The sequence below is a fragment of the Alligator mississippiensis genome, chromosome 15 (genome assembly GCF_030867095.1).
Source record: "Alligator mississippiensis isolate rAllMis1 chromosome 15, rAllMis1, whole genome shotgun sequence".
Classification (NCBI taxonomy): domain Eukaryota; kingdom Metazoa; phylum Chordata; order Crocodylia; family Alligatoridae; genus Alligator; species Alligator mississippiensis.
Genome location: NC_081838.1, coordinates 9,851,638 through 9,874,437, shown reverse-complemented (window position 1 = coordinate 9,874,437; position 22,800 = coordinate 9,851,638). Strand labels below are relative to the sequence as shown.

The 22,800-nt window shown below is 50.7% G+C and overlaps 2 protein-coding genes across 2 annotated transcripts in view; one reads left to right on the top strand and one right to left on the bottom strand.

Annotated features, from left to right (window-relative positions):
* BCDIN3D (BCDIN3 domain containing RNA methyltransferase) overlaps positions 1 to 22,800 on the top strand; it is a 63,904-nt gene that overhangs the window by 24,245 nt on the left and 16,859 nt on the right. The gene's annotated exons all lie outside the window — the stretch shown is intronic.
* Positions 4,551 to 22,080, bottom strand: LOC102565006 (keratin, type II cytoskeletal 80). The gene is made up of 9 exons (XM_006275688.4): positions 21,576 to 22,080; positions 17,722 to 17,936; positions 13,623 to 13,683; positions 12,498 to 12,593; positions 9,514 to 9,678; positions 8,500 to 8,625; positions 7,652 to 7,872; positions 7,104 to 7,159; positions 4,551 to 7,014 (listed from the first exon to the last, which is right to left on the bottom strand). The coding sequence occupies exons 1-9, from the start codon at positions 21,891 to 21,893 to the stop codon at positions 6,782 to 6,784; spliced, it is 1,491 nt and encodes a 496-aa protein (XP_006275750.4). The 5' UTR covers positions 21,894 to 22,080; the 3' UTR covers positions 4,551 to 6,781.

Sequence of the window (22,800 nt, the reverse complement as noted above, 5' to 3'; positions counted from 1 at the left end):
AACTGCCCAGTCCCTGTGGGATTTAGACACCCAGTGCCAAAGTCCCAGCTTGAGGGTCTCCACACCCACAGGCTACCCTTCTCCTTGGGCAGCTGAGCTGGGACTTTTGCCAAACACCTGGCTTTTTGTGGACTTGTGCAGGATCAGGTTCAGGGCCAGGACTTTGTTTGAACAAATGCTCATACTTCCAGCACAAACACCAGCCTGTGTTGCCAGGGCCGGGTGCCGCCCAGGCTCTGGTGCCAAGGAGTAAGGAGCGGGAAGCCATTTGTTCATTCACTCGCTGGGATTTCTTGGTGTCATTGATTCTGCTGGGAATCCAGTGCCCTGCCTGCAGGCTAGCTCTCATGGGGGCTGCCTGCCTTTGGGAAGGGGTAGGGATAAAAGGGGGTATAGACACACACAAACGTGAACAAATGCAGGCTGGAAGGAGGGGCAGAGTTATAGGAGCATACCAGTGTTCCCACTGGGCTTTCCTTCTGGCAGAGGCAGTGAAGTCCAGTGGCCTGGGAGCTGGACTAGCTAGTTCTGTGCCTGGCTCTCCCTTGTGGAGCAGAGCAAAACCCTGTGCCTCAGTTTCCCCCTTTCTAGATAACTTGCAAGGTGCTCAGGGGCCTGCAGTACTGAGCTATCCGGGCTTGGGAACAGGAGCCTTGTCTTTGTTGTGGCTGTTCAGCGCTTGCGCCGGAAGGGCCTGTCCTGGCTGGGGCTGCTAGCTGGTGGTTCAGTCATCCCCTCACCCTGCCAGTTCCAGGGTTAGCAGCTTCATTTGGGCCTGGCATGAGCATGGAGGAAGAGAGGGGCAGCTCAGAGCATGGAGGATCCCCTGGACTTGAGGGGGTGCATTCCTCTCTTGCAATGCCCACACCTGGCCAGGAGAGGGTGCCAGAAGCTCAGCCTTGGGTGCAGGGAGCTGTATCAGCGCATGGCCCAGGAATGCAGCGGGGCCTGGATGCGGTCTGGCCCCGAGCCTCTCCCACACTTGAAAGCCAGGGATGAGCCCTGACATCTCCATGGGGCCCTGCCCTGGCACGTCCTCTGGATCCCACTCCAGGTGGTGCTATGCAGAGCTGAGTGCCTCCCCCGGGAGCCCGCCTGCTCCCACGGGGCTGCTGCTGTTTGTCGCTGGCTGCAAGCTGGAGCAGTTGGCTTGGGGCGTTCTCCAGACTCTGGGCCGTGCCTTGGGCTTGAAGTGTCCAAGTACCCCGCACTGGGGCTTTTCTCCCTGCCAGCAACCCAGGGTGGCCTTTGAGAAGCATTTCCAGGTGATACAGGAGCAACTTCTATGCTCTCCATGGATGCAGGGCACTGAGCAAAGACCAGGTGGTCACATAAAACCTCCCTTAGGAGTTAGTTTTGTGGAGCACAGGCATGAGGGGGGTGTAGATTATCGATCGTCCCAAACTCTGGGATGATCAGGGCTCCCCGCCACAATCCTGCCCCCACCCACACTTACTCTTCCTGAGAGTGCCCCATGCATGGGGGCTGCTTCAAGCCTCTGCCCACAGCTGTGTGGTCCATGCACTGGGGTGGCCGTGGCAGGATGGGCCTCTGCTGCTGTCATCCCTTGCTGGTTTCTCAGCGGAGGAGACCTGGAGCTGGTTCCTGTGAGTTGCATATGGGGCCAGCTCCTTGGTGGGCGTATTATCCCCTCTTCCCCAGCCAGGCTGGTTAATGTTACTTTTCCCATGGCAGATGGAGAAACTGAGGCACACTGGTATAGTGGCCTGCCCTAGGTCACTGATGGAAGAAATAGGAACCCAGAAATCTCAACTCCTGGTTCCCCCCCCGTTCCAACCACGAAACCTCACTTCCCTCCTAGACTTGGGAGTAGATCACGGGGATCCTGACTCCTGGTCTTTTGTTCCAAGCGTGGGATCTCACTCCTCGTCCCAGAACCAGACCCGTATTCCCACTCCTCTACCTCCTTCCTTGCCATTTGGAGGGGTGGGTCCTGAGACCTCGGGGAGGGGAGAAGCAAAGGGAGCCCAGCTTAGGGGCAGACAGCAGGGCTGTCTGTGGCTGCAATGGGGTTATAGCCCACTCCATGGCTCTCAGCCTGCCCCATGCCTTAATTGCCCCAACACTCAAGAGGCAGAGACTGTGCTGTGCGCTCAGTGCTGGGAGTCCCAGCACTTCCAGCAGCTCCCTGCCTCCAATGTAGCTGGTGCTGTTCAGAGCCGCCTCCTTCATCTTCCCGCTTCCATGCACCTTTTGTTTCACACAAGCCCTGCTTTGTGCTGGGCTGGGTCCCGCCGGCAGGGGGTGCTCTGCACCCAGGGACGTTGCCTGCACCCAGGCGGGGCTTTGCAGCAGTGGGAAATGCACTGCATTGCAATCAGGTCTCTCCATAGCTCACCTTTTGAGAGCAGTCCGAGCCCCTGGCAAGCATTAGCAGGCCCGATTCTGAAGTCCCTCACCCCGAGGAGTGATTTCGTTAACCCCGTGGGGGGGAGCCAGTGTGGCTGAGTGGGTAGTATCCTGGAGTGGGCCTCAGGACACCTGGGTTCTCCTCCTGGTTCTTTTGGGGTGACTCTGGGCACCTTGCTGTGTCTCTGTGCCTCAGTTTCCCCATCTGTAACAATACTAATTTGCTCTGGAGCTGGCAGGTGACCAACTACAGCTAACTGTTGCTAACCTTTAACCACGAGCATCTCTGTTGCCTGTGATCCAAAGCTGCCAAGCTTTGTAAGTGGGGAAAGGGATGTAGGCAGGGCCAGATTAATGCATAGGCAAACTAGGCACATGCCTAGGGCCCAGTTGTACTTATTTTACATATTATAATTATTGAGTGAAAAAAGTAATATAGACATACAGTGTTAAGGAGGGGCCCATGAGGCTGTTTGCCTAGGGCTCACTACAGGGTTAATCTGGCCCTGGGGGTAGGAGGAGCTGGACCTGAGCAAATAAGTTCTTTGGCATTGTAGGGGCATCACCATAGCCTCTGGGCTCCATACCCTGGCTGCTCCTTTGTTACCCTTGCAGTTTCTCTATTTGAGGCTGAGAGGGCACATGCCCACCTCTTCCATTTCCCAGGGGAGCTCTGATGGCCAGGATATGTGTATGCCAGGGTGGGGCATTTTTACACCCCTGCCACCCCTTGAAGATACTGCACTTTGCAGGGAACATATGAGCATTCATTGGCCCAGAGAGAGGGAGGTTGGCTGCCTAGCTCAATGGCTAGGGCAGGCACCTGAGAAGAAGTCCTGGGTCCTAGTTCCTGCTCCAAGACCTGTACTCCATTCAGCAGCTCTTGGATACAACACGTCAGCCAGAGATTAAGTGACTTGTCCCAGATTGCTGCACAGGCAGGGCAGGGATATGAACCTGAGTCCATGGTTGTATCCTTATCCAGGCACCTTCCTAGGTGTGTTCCAGTTTATCTAATCTGAGCAAGTGTGGGTGCATCTACACGAGATTTTGCTGTGGAGTTGCCTAATAAGCCCTGCAGTAAAACATCACCCTCTACATATGAGGTGCTGTCAGGACAGAGTAAACTAATTAACTCTGCCATAGGATAGTACTGCCAAACACAAGTACTATCCTACGGTGCAATTATTTAGTGCACTACAATACATGTGTAGATGCTGATGGGGCTGCCTGCTGGCTAGCCCCGCACTGGAGCATCCTCGTGCTCCAGTTAGCCCCTCCGCAGCACATCGACCCGAGTGAGAGCATCTCCGGGCTGGCAAGCTGACCTCTGGGGCCCCTTACCAGCCAGGGCTGCTCCAACCTGGCTCAGCATGCTCACATGCAAATGGCATACCCTGGAGCAATGAACTCCACTGCAAACGGCTCCTGAGTTTATTCAGTCACCTTAATCGCACGTGTAGATGTGCCCAGTATTCTCTAGCCAGAGGCTTTGCCCCATGGCAGCCAGGGGAAGGGCAGCCAGGCACTAAGAGAGCCTGCCACCCTGCCCTTCCCAGAGAGGAATGCAATCCCTGCAGTGAACAAGGCACATTCAGACCTCCTGGCTGGGCAGACGAAGTTGTCACAGCAGCTCTTCCCCTTGTTTGTGGCATTTCAGAGTGTCTCCAATGAGGCATCAGAAAAGGCATGGTGGATGCTCTTGGGGAAGGCATGTGTTCGATCAGTGCTGGCCAAGAGTCACCCTGGAGCTCAGTTGATTCACTCTCCTAGCAGGGTATTGAAGTAAAGGTGCACTGTGGGTAAGGAGCTATGTGGGGATCCTCAGGAAAGGTCATACAAATGCAGCAAGAGTAGGGGTCTGCATCTTGGACTGGGAGCGTGGAAGGGTAAGTCATATAAGTGCGTTCAATCTCTGTGTGGACACTTATTCCAGAGCAAAGTGCTCTTAACTAGCTGTAACTTAATCTTTCTTCAAGGTGAGCATCCACAGTGGGAAGCCTTAGCATATGCATGTTGCATTCACTTCTTTGGGGCATTCGTCTGATCTTCCCCTAGATACCTCCCCTCTCTGTGAGTGACAAAAACTAGGTTCCCTACTTGCATAGCAAGGAGCAACCCATTTCTCAAAGGCACCTGCTGTCTGGATGCTGTAAGAAAATCACTGACACCCACCAGCCTTCTCCCTTTCCATGCCCACTCCGTACTTTATTAAACAACCATAGCATTGGGGACCCGACATGCTGGTTACAGGGATGCTACAGCAATTAGCTACTGTACAGAAATGTGGAAATACTGTGTTTTACTCAACAGAACTACACAAAGAGGCCCTCTCTATCAACTCAACTTCTGTGCGAGCCCGTTAACTTGAATGGGGCTGCATGAATGGAGCTGAATGCTGAGTGTGGCCCTGGTATAGAGAAATATTGCAAGGCAGGGTGTATAGTACTATGTGCAAAAAAAGGAATCCATCGACCTATCTATATACTTCAAGGCAGATTCTCCGCTGTTATCAGTTGAGCCATTCCACTGATGTCAATGAAGTGATATTCATTGACGTGACCTGGGAGGCCTGGCCCTGTAAGTTAAAAGCCACATTATAAGTTATGACAAAAAAACCCCATATATACACATACATAATGTCATGTGGATTATTCCATTTAAAGGAAGACCAATAAATATCCCAGAACAAGCAGCAATGAACCCAGTTGTTAATGGTGTATACACCAGGCTGTAGGATGAATTTTCTGAGGCAAGATCTTATCGTCCCCTGTCTGCAAGCCCTGTCTTGCTCTGGCAGGGCTTTGCCTGAAGTCCTGCTTTTGCTCGCTTAAGTGCATCTTGAGCATCTTGCCTCTCTGCGCAGGGGTGACTTCTGCCCATAAGCTTGCAGAGGTCGGAAGCCAATGGGAACCTCCTAACCATCAAGGAACAGGACATCCTTAGGGCAGTGATAGCCAAGCACTTTAGGCCAACAGACCACTGTCACCCCTCTCCATTTCTCGTGGATCACTGCACAGTCCCTGCATCCAATCTTTACATGTCACGATCCTTGCCTTTTCAATCTGAAAACACCTTGCCAGTGCCCAGGCACATCGCCCGTGGACTGCAGCTTGGAAACCGCTGCCCGAAAGCACTTGTGTAAATATTCAGACGTCTCTTCTAAAGTCCTCTGCATGCCCCACAAAATCAGAGAGAGCACAGGTAATACAAAAATGGGCATTTAGAAAGATATGGGGGGGTTTAAGATCTGCTTGCTTGATCTGAAGACACTTCTGAAGCCTTTCCTACTGCTCTCTTCACCTTCACCCCCCACCTTTTTTTTTTTTTTGAGTAACCATTCTGCTTTACAAAATAGTGCTAAACAGAAGTCATTGCTCTACCTTTGTTTAGCTCAGGCTGTATAGGTTTCTTTCCGAGCCTGAAGGATGGGCATTTGGTTCCTGAAAGCTTGTCTAACATCTCTCCCAAGTATGCTGTTGGTCCAGTAATAAAGATCATTAAGCAGATCTATCCTCTGCCATGTTCCCTGGACCATCCTGGCTGCTACAACACAAATGCTAAGTAACTGGAGTCACTCTGGCTTTCTGGGAGCGTAAGGATGATGAGAGGCAACACCTATAATTAGAGTTATCTTGGCTTTGCCTCACTGTAATTAAGATCAGAAATTTGACCAAATGCCTTGGAAGTCAATGAGGTTTTTCTGGTGTTACTGAGATTAGAATCAGGCTCTCAGGGTGGTTTGCCGAACATCAGCAAAATTCAATGCCTTCTGGCAACAAGGAAAACCTCCACCTCTTACTAAGGATTCTGGTATTAGCCAAAAATTCTCCTGCGGTAACCAGCATGTACAGGAAAATATCATTAAGTGGGATACAAGCCTGGATCTTGCAAACCCACTGGGCTTCAAGTGTTTGTATGTGACCCAATATCGACTTGCTGAAAACACCCCGCGCTGCCCGTGTAAGCCAGAAGAAAGGAACAACCTCAATCCCCTACACACAAAATAAAGCAAGAAGGAAAGAGAGGAACAGCTTTGTAATACTGGTAAAAAGGACTGTCCTGATGGCTTCTGGTTCAGCATCATTGAAGCTTGTGGGATGACGCTTCCCACTTTTGCAGGGCTTTCCATATAACGATCTTGAAGCATGTTAAGCTTTACGTGGCCTAAGATCTGGAGGGATTTGGTAGGGCTTGGATGTGAGAGTCTGGCAAGTTCGAAGCGGGGGTCATGTCCAATACAGGCTCCCATTTCCGACTGGTAATGGAGGTGCAAACTGGGATGATGTATGGCAAGTGTTGGTTGGAAGGGGCGGGCTTGAGGTTGAATCCCAGTTCCAGCTGAAGATGCTCGCTAGGACTGGGCATCAGGTGGTCTCCATTCAGGTGCAGCTGCCAGGGTGCCTGGGATTTATTTTTCTTGGTTGGGTTTCTCCAGGTGGCCTTCTACATTAGACAGGGAACGAGGCTTTGGACGGGCCCCGTCATATTGGGCCGGTGTGTTCTGGGAGGCTGAGCCATCGCTCTGGCTTCTGGAGAGGACGGCCTCCACCGTGCCTCTGTTTAGGTTCATCTTCTCTGTGGGATTCCCCCTTCCTCTAGGATCTGCTTTGGAAGCTGCTGAGCTGCTGAAGCTGGTTGCAGCTGCAAAGGAGAGAGAGGACGGGAGCAGTTTTGGATTTCGCCTCCCACCTTGCTGCTGGTTTCATCGAGGTAAAGGGAGAAATACTTACCGGACTTCGGTTTGGAGCAGATGCTGGTAATGACCGTGGGCGCTGGAGACTCTATGCTGTGGAACAAACGGCCGGCAGTAAGGTGGGCTGATGCAAAACGCTCCCCTTCCCAAAACATGGACCCACGCTGCTAGAAGCCAGCGACTTCCAAGGGATTGTGGTCCTGGATGTGGGACTTGACCCTTGTGCCATTCCCACCAGAATGGGGCTGGCTTAGGTGTAAATGGAGATGTTGGTGGAGTCTGTGGGAACTTCTCCGTGAGCATGGAGCTAGCTGAGGGTGCAGGATGGTCCCCCTCTCTTATACCACCACCTTTGCTGTGATGTCAAGAGGTACCATGGAGCCACCCCTGGATTTGAAGGCAGTACGTTTCAGAGCCCGAGGCTGGGTCTCATAACAGAGACAGGGCGCAGGCACAGGATGGTGCTCTGGGCCTGCTCTTCTGCTGTCCTGAAAGCACACTGGACAAGCACAGATCCAAGCCATGGCTCCCTGGGCAGTTTATGAACATCTCTTCCCCCTTCCCCGGCCAGTCAGACTGACTCACCTGCTCTCCTCCCCTTCCACCAGCTTCCTGTAGGTGAGGATTTCCACGTCCAGGGCCAGCTTGGTGTTCATTAGCAGCTGATGCTCCTTCACCAGGTGAGTCACATCCTCTTTGCCCTTCTGCAGGGCTTCCTCCAAACTGGCCAGCTTGGCTTTGGCATCCTGGAGAGCAAACTCACCCTGTTCCCCAGCCTCTTTGATGCTTTCTTCCAAACTCAGGCACTGGAAGGTTCAAAGGGGGATGTTACATGGGTGGCTTGGACCCAGCTGGAAGTATCCACCCCCCAGCACCCTTGGCTTGGGCCTGTGCTACCTGCTGTCTGCATGGCCTCCCTTGTGCTCTCTGGAGTATCCTGTGGGCTGGCCTCACTGCAGTGAGCATCTAGGGCAGTGGGGCTCAGTGTTGCCTACAGCTTCAAGCCAGAAGGGACAATGAGATCCACTGCAGTCTGTATAGCCTAGACTGTGACCTTTCATCCCAATGCCCTATGTCCAGCCTGAGCTCTCAGGGAGCCTCCAGCATTTTGATGAGGGGCAGAGACCGAGGGCCCAGCACTGCCAGGCCTGAGACCAGCCAATGTACCTTTCCATAAGAAACCATCTTAGCAAGCCAAAACCCCACCCCATGCCTCAGTTTCCCTTCTCATCTCTGTCTGTGAGCTCCTCATGAGACAAAGGCTGTCTCCTAGTCTGTGCACAGTGCCTAGCACCATGCAGATCTAATCTTGCTAGAAGCCTTGGATCTAACGATAAATAATAGTCAATCCCAGGAGACTTGTTGCCTGGGGGGAGCTGGCTCTGAGCGGGGCGCAGCTGCCATTTGTCTCCTGTTTGAGATGCCGAGCTCACCTGGCTCTTGAGGGACACTATGCAGGACCTCAGCTTCTGGATCTGTATGTTCAGGTCAGCAATCTCCCGCCGGCTGTTGAAGAGATGGTTCCCATACGTGGCGGAGCGTGGGACCCCTTCATTCAGCTGCAGGGAAGAGTCTGGCATGAATTGCACCCCAGCGACAGCCCCGGAGAAGGCAGCTCCCAGGACAGCAGGTGAGCTTGTCCTTGGGACCGGGGTGGATACTGAAAGAGGCATCTTTGTGGGGACAAGACCAAGCCTGACAGCAGCAGGGTTCAGAGGTGGGGAAGGGGGTCTCTTGTGGCCATGTCAGGATGGCAAACACACTGTGTGGCAGTGGAGTGACATGGTGCTGGGCCCTCCCACCCCTTCCCTTCCCTTCCCTTCCCTTCCCTTCCCTTCCCTTCCCTTCCCTTCCCTTCCCTTCCCTTCCCTGTCATCTTTTTCTCAACTTCTGGGCTCCCCTTTTCTCTGCCTCCTCTCTCCTTTCCCTTGTTCACCTGCTGACCTGCTCCTTTCCCTCTCAGGCTCTTGCCCTTCAATTTGTCTGACTTAATTACTTCATCTGTCTTTCCAGCCACCGAGCCCCTGTACCCATATCCCCGTGTCTATCCGTCTCATGAGCATGCATCTATTTGATCACAGTATCGTCTTTCGGTTGCAGGTGAGGCATTATCAGCCAGCTCTTTGATCTACTTAGCCTTCTACTTGTCCATCCAGTCATCCATCTGTGCCCATCTCATCCTTTCTCTATCCATCCAGGCTCACACATGCTCCTTTATTTCTGCAGTTGCTATCCATCCATTCATCCTCACTTGTACCCATCTCCGCCCTCTAATTGCTATCTATTCATCCATCCGCCCATTCTCCTGTGCACCCGTTTCGCTCCATTAATTCAGCGACACACCCATCTACCCATCCATCCATTAGTTATCACTGAGGTTGCCACTTTTTTTCTCTCCCCTTCCTCCCACACCAGCACTGGGTCTCCCATGCTGGTTAGACAGCTACCTTGCTCCAGATATGTGCTTCTGCCTCCTTCCAGCTCCAAACAGCCAGGGCTTCATACTGAGCCCTCACTTCCTCCACAATGCTGTGCAGGTCAAGGTTGCATCTGGTATCAATTCCCAGGACAACTGAGATGTCCTTCACCTCTGCTAGCAGCTCTTGAAGCTCCTGGATGACAGGGAAGGAGAATAGAGGGGAGCTGATGTGTGGGAAGGGAAGTTCTCATCAGCTCAGCCCTGGCAGTTCAGCTGTGTGTGACCAGCCAAATCTCTCCCACATGTAGTTTGTAACCCGTGCTGGGTTAGACCACTGGTGCACTGCCCCTGCAACAGATTTTGGTTGTGCATCTTCCCAAATGCCACATTTTCCTGCAATGGGCATGTGAGCTAGGGACACGGCAGCATGGATTATTTTGGGTGCTAAATGCAAGAACGTATTTATGCCCTGCCACCTGCATGGTTCGTAGCTGAGATTGTGCTGGGATTTGCTACTGAAGCTACCTACGTCCGTTTGTTGCAGCATATGCCCTTGAGCTAATGGAGAATCTCCATTAATCTGTAACACTATAGGGCTTAGGACACATGCCTGGGCAGTTCTGATTCTATCCAGTAGGAGACGCATCTTTAATACGGCATCACACGTGTCCCAGAGTGAACCTCATGCTCTCGAGAACGTCTGAACCCAGGCGATGAACCACAGTAGCTGCAAGCACATGCCAGCCAAAATACAAAAGCTGCAGCTCCCAGCTCTGGGCCATTTATTTTGATGATTGATACAGTCATGGCACTGGTGGAGGGGAGGATCCGAGCAATGATGGATGCAGATACAGCTCAGTGGATCTGAAAGGACCCCTAATCCCTATTTGTAAACCATGTTTCTCTACACATTGCAGCCAGGCAAGACCAAACCTGAAGGCTTCCTAACCCCACAGCAAACATGGCATTCATAGTTTTCCTTGCAGCTCAGAAGTCCTCCCCTTCCTTCAGTGGTGTAGCACAATTGATTTCTGCAGAGCTCTTCCAGATTTATGCCAGCGGGAGCAGAATAAGCCTCTTCCAATCCCTGCCTTTCATCTCCGTCACCCTGCTTTCATTCCACCTTCTTGTTCCTTTATACATTGATATGCTTTGATATGTTCAGGAGGAAAAATGACCTTGTTTGCTTTGCCTTTCCCCGACTGGCAGAACAAAAGCCAGGCCAGGCTGGATGATTCAACTGTAACCCTTGAAAAGAAACCCCTTTTCATGGAGTAGGATTTTAAGTGTTTCTTTCTTACCAGTGCTTAATCCCTAGTGTATATATACCTAGGGGGCATACAAAAGGCAGCTAACACTTGGATGAGCATATGCATACTATGAACACAGAGGGCTAATTCTTCTCCTCCTTATGCCAATAAATACATTGCTGCTGATTTTTGCCCAGAATCAGGGGTTACGCAGATGTGAAACAGGCCATGAGAGCAGAGTCGTGTTCTAGATCATCTTTCTTACCTTGGCAGAGTGGTAAACTCTGTAACCCCTTTCTTAGTGGGGGTGGGTTGATGGGGAAGAAAATGGGGATTATTGCCCAATGTCATTAATGCTCTTTTGATTATTTGAGGCTTTGCTGTGAACATTTCTCATTTTGAATCAAATCAGGATGATTTTTCCAATTTCTCTCTCCTTTCTCCCCCTTTCTGCCCTTCTTTTGCCAGAATTTGACTGTATTCCCTGCAAAAAACAGAACCCAAGAGTCTTCCTTCTCTGCTCTGACCACTGGACTGCCTTCCCCCCATGAGCTGGGCACAGAACCCAGAAATCAAGGCTCTCTTTCTACTTGCTAGTCCACCAGGCCTAGCTAGAAACGGACCCCAGGAGTCCTGGCTCCCATTCTGTCCTGATCCTTGTCTAACACAAGGCTGTGCAGCATGAAAGATTTTCTGCTGTGAGACGTGGGAAATGTCAAACCACTGGGACTGCAGACCCTTCCTTTCCAGTGGTGGATTATACTGGAGCAGTGGTGCTCAACCACAGGCTGGATGAGTGGCATGGGGCCAGTCCGTGGGCTGGATTGGCACAACAGACTCAGGCTCCATGCCACCTTTGTGCATCTTCGTGCACTAGGAATGAGCTCCACGCTGCCTCCCCAAGCAGCCCTGTGCCACTCAGATCAGCCCCATCTCGGCCCTATGCATCCAATCTAGCTCACAGGGCCTTGCTTTCTGTGGCTTCTCCTGGGTTCAGAAAATCTGACAGCAAAGGAGAAGCAATTTGCTGCCACTGCTCTCTCACTGCCATATTTTCAGATCCATGCAGAGCCAGATGACAGCTCCACTGGCCAGGGGTTGAGACCTCTTGTGCTAAAGAAAAGTTATGGGTAACAGATTTAGCATGCAGGGATTGAGAAAGATTTCTACGCTGGACTTCCCCCACAGGAAAAGAGGAGATCGTCCAAGCTGAAGCAAGATCCCTGATGTCCCTCAGCTCAGCCAGGAGCACCATGGAGGCTGAGCTCCATCAGGAGGGAGGAGTAGGGACCAGCCAGGCAGCTGTCACTTTGCACAAAGGGCGCATGCAAAAATGCAACCTGCTGCCAAAGTCAACAGCATGAGTCCCTAAGCAAAGCAGCTCCAGGGGACGATGGGCCTATGTCTTGGGAGGGTAGGGCTCCTCCTAAGTGAGCAGCCCTGGAGGCATAGGTGCAGCACTGGTCTTTTCCCCACAGATGCAGTCAGCATTGGTAGATATGCTGGGTCTGAGTTCCCATTGCCTTGTGATGAGGGTGCAGCAGGGCTCAGTGGTTAGAGAAGTGAGGCTAGGACTGTCTTCTTGTGGGAGCCCTAGTGGAGAGCATACAGTCTCAGCCACTTGGTGCATCATCTTGGGCTCCTTCTCTGTAGTGCCCCTGTGAGCCCATTCCCTAGTTATAGGGAAACCTCCCTGCAGGGGACAAGGGTTCCCCAGCCAGCAGCTCACACTTATGCTTCTGTCCTTATCGCTGCCTTTTACCTGCTCATATACAGATTTCTTCAACTCCATGTGCTCTTGAAGTCCATTCAGCTTTACCTCCAGCTCTGTTCTGTGCAAGGTGCCAGCATCCAGATCCTGCGGGTTAAGAAAGACATGACCATGAGTGGTTTGCAGGCTGGGCTGGGATTTGTGTCTGGGGCTGAGAGATCTTTCCTACTGTGCACTCATTACCCATTAACTCTGCTCTCCTGCCTGCAGAGCAGGTGAAATATTTTGGGGGGTCCTTCTTCTATCAAGGAAATGGGAAAAATCATGATGCGTCTGCAGCCTGTTTGTCACCCTGCTGGAAGTTCAGGGGCTGAGTCCTTGTAATTGAATCAATGCAAAAGTCTCGATGGGACAGCATCTGCTCAAGACCCTGGACCTAATATGCCATGCTTTTGTACCAAATGGTCTGGACTTCATTTCTGATGCCTTTACAGTGGGGGCTCCTTTCCCCATTATTTCTGAGGAGTGCACTTTAAGGGAAGGGGAGCAGCTTACTTTTGGCTCTGCCCACTTCAGAGTATATAAGGAGCAAGCCAGAGTTAAGGGGTCAGTTGGCTCCAGCCTATCAAGAAGAGAAGAGCTTCAGGGCTGATGGTTGGATGATAGGGCAGCCCCAGGTAAGGGAGGCTGCAGGGAGGCGGGTCAGAGTGGTAAGTGCAGGGATTTGAGCTGGGAGGTGCATGGTGATGGTGCAGGGGAACAGAGAGATTCAGAAAGTGAGTCTGGACAGTAGAGACCACGCTGGGAGGTCTGATATAAGATGAGAGAAATGCCCCTTACTCATCTGCACCACCAATGCCTTTAGCACCCTAGGTTTTCCTTAGGGGCAGGTTTCCTGCTCAAATACAGACCCAGCATGACTCTATTATCACTGAGGCGCTTTCATGGCTTCTGCTCCTGAAGTACCTGAACATTTTGAGGGCATTTAGTGTTGTGACCCTGCCCTCAATGCTTTGCTGCACAAAGGGGTGGGAGGATTAACCCTACAGATGGTTACACTGAGACTTGGACCTACATCTCCAAGGCCCCATTGAGCACGCTTGGCTGCTGAACCATCTACAAGCTCATCTCCAGCCTGGACAGGAACAGGCAGACATCTAGCCCATTGCTACTGACCTTCTTGAGCTCCAGGAAGGTGTACTCCAAGCTATTGCGCAATTGCATTTCACCTTCGTATCTACAGAGAGAGGAGACTGGGATGAAATCTTGGAGAATTAAGCTCACAATCATAGTTAGGGCTGTGAAGTTTGGCTCTACCCATTTATGGCTGGATCAGCAGGGCACACATGTTTGCTTTAGTCCAGAGATGTCACCTCATCCCCAACTGGACTGGTGTCCTATTAGAAATGCAAATGGGCCTTGAGTTTGTAGCAGATGATGGATGAAGGCTATGCCTGTTCTGGAGGAGGAGGAGGAGTTGGTTGCAATGTTTTGGAGAATACTGATTGTCTAAGTCCAATCTGTGCAGTTTGCACTTTTAGTGATGAAGGCTTCTGGCTTGCTATGGTGGCAAAAAGCCTTCTATAGCATACGCTGCTCCTATCCTGTGCTAATCATTCATTAGCACATGCTATTGTGATGTAAATGCGGCCTCAATACAAGGCATAATTGCAATTTTACTGGGTGGTGAGAGAGTTTAACCTATAAATAATACCTTGAATTTAAATGATAAAGGAATTACCTTGCCCAACAAAGGTGTATTAATAATAATTGCATTGCATTCCTCTTAGTTCCTGTTTCAAGCCACGGTCCTTAGTGCTAGGGGCTTTAAAAACTTGTACCAGAAAGACTTTTTTACACCTCAAGGGCTAACTTAAGCACCCAAAGCAGTTCGGATGCAGGGGAAGAAGATGAGCAATGGGGGCGGGGGAAGATGTGGAAACAAAACCAAAAAACAAGCAATGACATTGTTTCCACTTTACTGCAGTACTTACCTGTTTCATAAGCCCTGATGGTATGGATGATGGGAGACGCATTGGCTGTTCTGGTTTTTCTGCTCCCAAACTGGAATGGCAGATACGCTGCCACCATGCACGTGTTGTGCTTAATTATAGTCTGATACTATGCTCCTTCATTTTGCTGAGGCCTCACCCTACCCCCTGTCTGCCTCAGCCTGCCAAAAAAGGCTTTGTGCATTGCAGGGTGCTGAGGTCATTTCATTTACAGAGCAAACAATCATCAAACGGGATTGCGGTAGAGCCAGCAAAGCAAGCAATACACCTACAGGGGAAGGGGTAGCGGGGGGTCTTCTCTGGAGCTGGAAGGGCTGGGAACACAGAGGTGGCTCTTGGCAGGGCTAAGTATTCCTTTCAGACTGCAAACAGATCGTGGCTACCTCTGTACAGATAATCCTGAGTTCTTTAGAACTGAGTATGATGTGGCTGGTTGCTCTGCAATAGAGCAGGGTAAGCAAAACTTCTGGGCAAGGCTGCACTACATGGGTTAGGGGTGGGCCAGTCCACAAAGGGACTGAATTGAGTTCTCTTCCAGCTCTGCTTCCCCCCTGGCTTGCAAATGTCATTGGGCTGTGGGGACGTCCTTCCTCGGAATAGGTAAGATGCAGTGCAACACCCGTGATTGACTTGGGTAGAGGGGTGCTTATGCATCTAAAACTCCCACATCTGGACATGCAGGTGACATGCCGTACATGCAAACTGGGGATCTGTGCATGTATGGGAACAAGAGACAGGCGAGCTTCTTTGGGTAAATGTGATATCTTTGATTAGACCACGGGTGGGCAGTTATTTTGGGTGGAGGACCGCTTACTGGGTTTTGGCCAGCCATCGAGGGCCGCATGACAGGCAGCCAGAGGCAAATAAATATTAATTTTCTACATTTTTTAGGGGCCCTGCAGGTCAGATAGAATGGCCTGGCAGGCTGCATCCATCCCACAGGCCTCATTTTGCCCACCCCTGGATTAGACCAACTAAATAGTTGGGAAAAATGTTCTTTGCCAGCTTTCGGGCACAAACACCCTTCTTCAGGCATAGGCAGAGTCTGCTGGTGTTTGATGTTCGTTGCCTGAAAGCTGGCAATGAGTAATTTTTCCAGCTATTTAGTTGGACCACATTTACCCGAAGAACCTTGTCTGCCTATATCAGACCAACACAGCTACAACCAACACCCTGGGAACATGAGAGGCACTTGTGCAGGTGCGACTGCACATCAGCTTCTGGTTAGGCATGTACATAGCTGCTCAGCTGATGCAAATCACCTTTGCACCCTGGACTTCATCTCACCCCAGTTGGTGACCTGGCTCTGAGGTGGCTGGGACCAACAGCTAAGAGGCCTAATCTGGAAGACCCCCCCCCTCTTGCAAATTTGGCTTGGGAGTTTCAGGGAACGCGACTGAGCAAGGGTGGTGCCAGGCTCTGGCAGCGAGAACAGATTCTAGCTACTGCACCGTGTCTAATATGAAACTGATTTATTTTATGTGCGGATTATATGGCAATTAAAAAAGGAGGTATTAATGTAGCGGTTACCCTAGTCATGCCGGCAGCAAGTTTCTCCCAAGCTTTTTTTTTTTTTTCCCTTGGGAAAAGCTGTCTCAACGTGTTCACAAAAGCCCTACCACTTCTTTAGTCTACAGCCATGAGACCATTTACTGCAGGAAGCCAGGTGGTCCAATGGGCCAGCCCTTTAGCAGGGGGGTAACAGGACTGATGTGTAGGTGGGGATTACAACTTGATTTGGATCCAGGTTTGCATGTAGTCATCACACTTCTGCTGAAAACTCACTGCCCCACCAAGGTGGAACTGCAACCAATGTGGCAATGCCCAGGAATTCATTTATTCCTGGAATTCGGGGTTAATATTGCGATGTGATAGTGATGAAACTTGACTACCTACTGATGAGACTAATCACCTCCTTCAGACCATGGACAAGGCCCACTGCAGGTTATGGACTAGTGGAGGAGGCATGGGGGGAAAAACTTGCGCATTGAAGAAAGGAAGCATCAATTGTAGGTAATACATGAGGTGCATCAGCACAGACAGGCGTATTTATGTCTCTCTGCCTGCCTGGGATATGCTGACCCCACTGCATAAAAAGAGAGGCATCTTTTTGCTGGCAATTGTGATCTGCAGGGCTAGGAGAATGTGTTTGTATGTATATCGAGGAATTAGGCCTGCCTAGATCTGTAAGAACTAACACAGCACTCATTGGGACTTCTGCAGAGTTCTTGCTACCATGCAAAGGGTGGAATAAGCAACATTCCTTAAAAGATATTAGCTATATTCTAATATTGGTAACAATGGCTACTTATGTGAATTCCTAGAGTAATCTGCTGCGCCTCTGTGCCTTGTTGCTGGAGGGAATGATTAGACCACAGGACTAAGAGCCACATCTCCTGGGCATCGTTCCTGGATCTGTCATTGGCTTGCTAAGGTGTCCTGCACCAGCTTCTCTGTAAATTGAACTAAAATGAAGCTCATCAGCCTTTCTTGACTTGGGGCATGTTGGGAGGCTGCTTTTTCAGCCATCCCGGCTTGACTGTGCTTGGAATGAAATGACTGGAGAAGGTCGGTGTGCTGGGCTTTGTGCCCATAGGTCCCTGTTTTCCTTTGGGGTTTGGATCGATTGGTTGCTGTACTTGGCTGAAGCAGGTCCTTAGTGATTGAGAATTTTTTTTTCATTGCAGTGGCTTGTAGATTTTCCATGGAAAATGGCTTTTTGGTCAAATGACCAATTTTGATCAAGACATTATTTTAATAACCCAACCCATATCTATCTATCTATCTATCTATCTATCTATCTATCTATCTATCTATCTATCTATCTATCTATCTATCTATCTATCTATCTATCTATCTATCTATCTATCTATCGTGTGGTGGAAATCTTTCACAGGAATATTCCTCTCTGTGCCTCCGCTGCAATACTCCCCAAGCATAAGTCTCATCATCACCTAGTTCTCCTGTATCCTGCTTCTCCTTAGTATCTTGCTCGCTATTTCTTTCTCTGTGGATTCCTTTGTACCCTTTCCCTCTTGTCTTTAATGTCATTAAACAGGAAAAGAGTAAGGAACGGTGTTTGGTTTTTTTCCACTATGGAAAGCTCATCTGCCCCCTCTGTGCTTATTAGTATCCATAATGGGATGTATGCATTAGAGCAATTTCATGTTCTTTCTGTTGCTTATGCCATATGATGGACCTGATACCTGGCAATAGGTAGAAGATTTACCTCCTATTCTGAATGAACATGTGTAGATACCTACTTGGCTCGGAAGTCGTCCATTGAATCCAGCACCTTTGTCAGCTCGGATTCCAGCTCTTCTTTCTCTTGGTCAATCGACTTCATCTCTTGTTCCATTCTGCCCATGTACTCATCGTAGATGCACTTAATGTCCACCTCAGAGCTGGAATTGTCCTGATCTTTAAGGAAGTCCCACCTGGTCTCCAGCATCTTGTTTTGCAGCTCCAGGCTTTGGACCTGCAGAACAGTATCCAGAGATTTTAGGAAGGCTAGTGGTTGGGACCGCAGGGGACCATGGGGCTGCGGACCTCCAAAGCTGACAGCCTGGACTTCCCTGCATAAATTCAAGAGGCAAATCTCAACCTAAGCTTCAACATTGCTGCCTCTTTTGCTGATTTGAGCATACAGAGGCTGGACACGGGGATTCAGATTCCTAAACAGGAGTTTGCCTAATTACCTCTGACTATCTGGGGCTCCAGCATGACTGAGGTTTGTTTCTTAGCTGGGGAATTTGGGCACCACAGTCTGCTATGATATTCCTCAGCTTGGATGGCTTCACATGACACTTGCTTCACAGAAGATGCCACTAGGAACCGTTGGCCCTAAAATGCAACCGTGGACCTTAGTCACTACTGCAGCATATGCCGGGAAATCGGTTTACACTGGGGTAAAGCTGGAATAATGAATCGGACTGGAGGCTTGTAATGTAAAACAACATGCCCAGCTCTGGAGCTCTACTGAATAATCCATAATCCTGGCCAGCCATTGGGGTAGGGAAGCCTGGTTATGGAGAGCACTGTATTGCCATCCACCATCCATTTAAATCTCCCTAAACTTTGTGATCTAGTGCTAATGCTTGGCAGTCCTGCAGCGGTAGCATCTCCAAAGCACTGGACCAGCTTCAAGCATTTAACCGCTGCCCCCCCTCCCCCCTTTCCCTGCTCTGTGTACAAACCAAATGTCTGCAATCACTTTAATGTACCGATAATTGCCTCCAGTAGTAGATTGTGGCTTTAAATCCATCAGGAGGAATTGCTCCTCCACAACATCCCATCCATCCTTCTCATATGAAAAGGTACAGCACCGTGTATGTGATGGTGTCACCCCCTGCCAGTCCTGTATATTGAGTAGTTGCGGGCTGAATCACCTTTCATATTTCCATGGGATGGAAAAGATGTGTTGCCTTTTGGGATAGCATCTGCTAAAGGACTGCGTTTTACCTTGCTGCTCTGTTCCTGGTTCTCTCTGGATTATTCGGTAGTGCGCCCCTTTGCATAATGGGATCCCACATGTGACTTTAAGGTGTTGTCATAAAAGGAGTAATAGGGAAGATCAGAAGTTTCACTTTGGTGGCTCACAGGCAAGTGCTGGGTGCAAATATGTGACCACATACAAACAGAGCTGGAAGGGGTGCTACAAAACCACCTAGCCCCTTCTCCTCTCTGTCTACCAGGGGTGGGCAAAATGTGGCCCGTGGGCTGGATGTGGCCTGCCACGCCATTCTATCCAGCCCATGGGGTCCCTAAAAAATTTAGAAAATTTATATTTATCTGCCCCTGGCTACCTGTCATGTGGCTCTTGATGACTTGACAAAACTCAGTAAGCGGTCCTCCGCCCGAAATAATTGCCCACCCCTGGAGCCTAAACCATCCCTGCCTTAGCTCGCACTTAAGCTCTGCCATGACAGACGCTCCACAACCTTTCTGCAGGGCAGGGGAGAGATCAAAATACTGAGGTTCTTGGGACTGAGAGACTCATTCTCCTGCAAGGAGGTCCCACCAAGACATGCATGAGCATCAAAGAAGTCAAAGCTCTGAGTGCTTGCCTTTATGCAAGAGGCACATCTATCCTGAACATCTTCCATCTCAGAAGAAGCAAAGGAGCCAGGACTGCAAAGGTGGGAGAAGAGCCCAGGCCTCTTGAGGCCCCAAGTCCAGCGCCTCTAGCTACTAGACCATCCTTTCTCATCCCTGAAGGCTCTTTATGTTTTAAAGGACCCAGTTTGAAGACTAGATGCAGTGGTTCCTATAGGAAGGTCTGACCTGAAACACTGGGCAGAGTCCCACAGATGGATGCAGGGCTCAGAAGGTCCTGGCAAAAGCCAGGTTTTTGGTATACAGGGCAGCTGGCTCACTCTCCATGCCTCACTGAGTACCGCAGAATGATGCTGTCATGGAGCCGCTGACAGCGGCCTGGGGAAATGGATCCCCAGGCCTCTCAAAGCCCAGATCCTCTTGTCTGAGACCACCACAAAAGAGCAGAGCTTGAGTTTGTGCCTCCAGAGCCGCCACAGGACATCTTAGCTGCTCTGCTCTGGTACCCCAGTTGGAGGGAGCATTGCTCATTGCTGCCGCTCCTGGGATGTACAGATAGCTGCAAACTTTCTGTCGTGCATCTGGATGGAGGGGAGAGCATGCCATGCTCTTCCTAGAGTCCTTTCCCATATGCTTAGTAGGGGGTGGAGGGGAGAGGACTGCAACATTAGCTTGCTTTCCCTCCAGCAGCATCTCTGAGCACAGAGCAGAAGGATTAGCCAAGCATACTGCTCATGGAGCCTTCTTGCTCCATGTCTGAGGCCCCAGAAGATGTCAGGAGGGGGAAGCCACTAACCAGCTTTTATCCGCCCTGCCACACACACTCGCACAGGGAACACTTAGCACCTACAGCCTCTCTGAGGGCAGTCAGCAGCTGAGCAGAGCTCAGCAGAGCGCTGATGCTTAGTAGCTGCCATTTGGGTTCACACATCGGGACTCAACCAGGGATCGGCAATGCCAAACAGATGAATTGCAGCATTTTAAAGTAAAGCTGCTTTGCCAGGGCTGCTCCGCTCACTGCTTCAACAGAAAAGGCACCTGCTCAGCTGCGCCCCTTAAATCCTGCTCGAGCCCCGTACTCACTGGTGCCTTGGCCTCCGTGCCGGCCTTTCTGCACTGGGGTAAAATTCACCCAGCAGGTATTTTCAATGCCCCGTGCACGTGGGAGCATTGTCAGCACGGGCACTTGAAAACGTGCATGGCCTTTTGCACACTCAAGTGAGCACCGTTGCACATCTGGGTGGTCGCTTGTGCCAGCAGGCGCTGTTGGCATCTGTGCAGGATGGATGCATGGTGCTGGGAAGGGGACATCGCGAGGCTCATTCACAGGCCTGCCTTGAGTTTTAAAACAAAACAAAGCAGCACTTTGGCATCGCCTGCCTGCCTGATACACCCCCGTGAAGCAATCCTCTCTCAGGAGATTACTATCTGTTTACAGAGACGCAGGGCTTTGCAGGAACCTGCCTCCTGAGGATGAATTGTTTTCCTCTGAGAAAATGTTCTGCCTTCTCTTGACTCGGAGATGAAAGGGAAACTTCCTTCGCTGGCCTCGCAGCCCAAAATACCCCGGGCCTTCACAGAGGAAGGTGGTTTCCCTTCCTTCTATGCTTCACGTCTCTCCTCCAGCCTCTGGAAAATGGGCATAGTGGGCACTTTAAGCAGCATTACTGACCTTGGCTGTTGCATTGGCTCTCTGGTCACTTGGTTGAAACCAGTGCCCTCTCTTTCATGCCCCGTCTTCACAGTCCCTGTCTGTGGTGCTGAGCCAAGTACCAGATCCAACCCAGGGTCTGAGTTTCCCAGTGGTCCACCAGGACAGTTACTAGCAGGAGGCCTCACGGGGATCTCAGATGCTCCAGCACGGGGCCTGTGCCAGAATTAGCTAATGATGATTCAAACCCATGGGAAGGCAGAACAAATTGGGGAAATTAGACTAACACATAGAGCCCAGGAGCACCTCGCTGAGAACCCTGGGCATTCATCTGCTCCAGAGAGGTCCCCGACAACCGGCAGGGTATCTATCCACTCCATCCTGGCCACCAGAAGCTGGAGCTGTTCTTACCTGTTTGATTAAGGCCACAAATTGATTGTTGAGGACCTTGATTTCCTCCTTCTCCCAGTTCTTCATGGCCTGGAAGCTGGGGTCGATGTCCAGGTGCAGCGGCGTCAAGAGGGTCTTGTCCACTGACAGGGGCGGGTAGGCAGAAGGCCTGTTTCCGCTGATGCTGGCGGAGCTGAAATTTCGGCTGGCTGTGCTTCCGGAGCTGCTGCAGCCATTGCAGTCCGCGGCAGCGAAGATGGAGCTAGCCCTGCTCATCCTTCCCGAGGCGCCCCCGGAGGAGAGCGAGCTGGTGCTGAATGCCTTGGAAGGGGTATCCATCCCGGCGGTGGGCCCCAAGCTGCCTGCTGCTGCGGGGGGAAGAAGAGAAGTGGCACGTTTGAACTCCTGCCTCCCCTGAGCTAATGCATTGCAAACACCTGTTCTCCTATGTTCATTAAGCGGGGTGGGTGTGACCACTGAGGTAATCCAGATCAACCTGTTGTGTTTTCTTTTCACCCTGCTCCCTCCTTCCTTTTTGGAGCTTATTTGGGTGGAGAGCATACACACACACACACACACACACACACAGAAATTAAATCACTCGCAGCCGGTTCTCACGTGCTGCGAAGCGTCGGCTTCCTCATCCTTAAATGGTGATGAAAACAACAGGCTTTAAGCTCCAGCTTAGCTTGTAGCTAAGGCGGGAGAGATGGATTCAGGAATGTGGGGTTGGTTCTTGGCTCTGAAGTAGCCTTTTTAACCCATATGGTCACAGAACCAGCGACTTTGAGTACCCAGTTGGGAGATACCACGAAGAGGTCTGATTTTTCTTATTTTTAATTTTTATTTGCAGAGGCCCTGTGGCTTTAAAAGCCAGGCCTTCTTAAGGTGTCTTGAGTGGGGCACCTGAAAAGCAAAGCTTTTCGAATCGCTTGTAATTGTGACGGGCAGGTCGGCAAAGTTACAATTGTCAGTAGCATTTAAGAGCCCAAAGCCTATTTTCAAAAACAAGCTATGCGTCGACACCCAGAGATTTTTAAGGCATTTTCATTTCAGACGGCAAATTCAATAACTTCCATGTTTCAGGGGCGTTGGTTGTAGCTGTGTTGGTCTAAGGACACAGGCAGACAAGGTTCTTCGGGTCAATCTGGTGTCTTCTATTAGACCAACTCAGATAGTTGGGAAAATTCTTCTTTGCAAGCTTTTGGGTACAAACGCCCTTCTTCAGGCACAGTGAGTGTCTGCG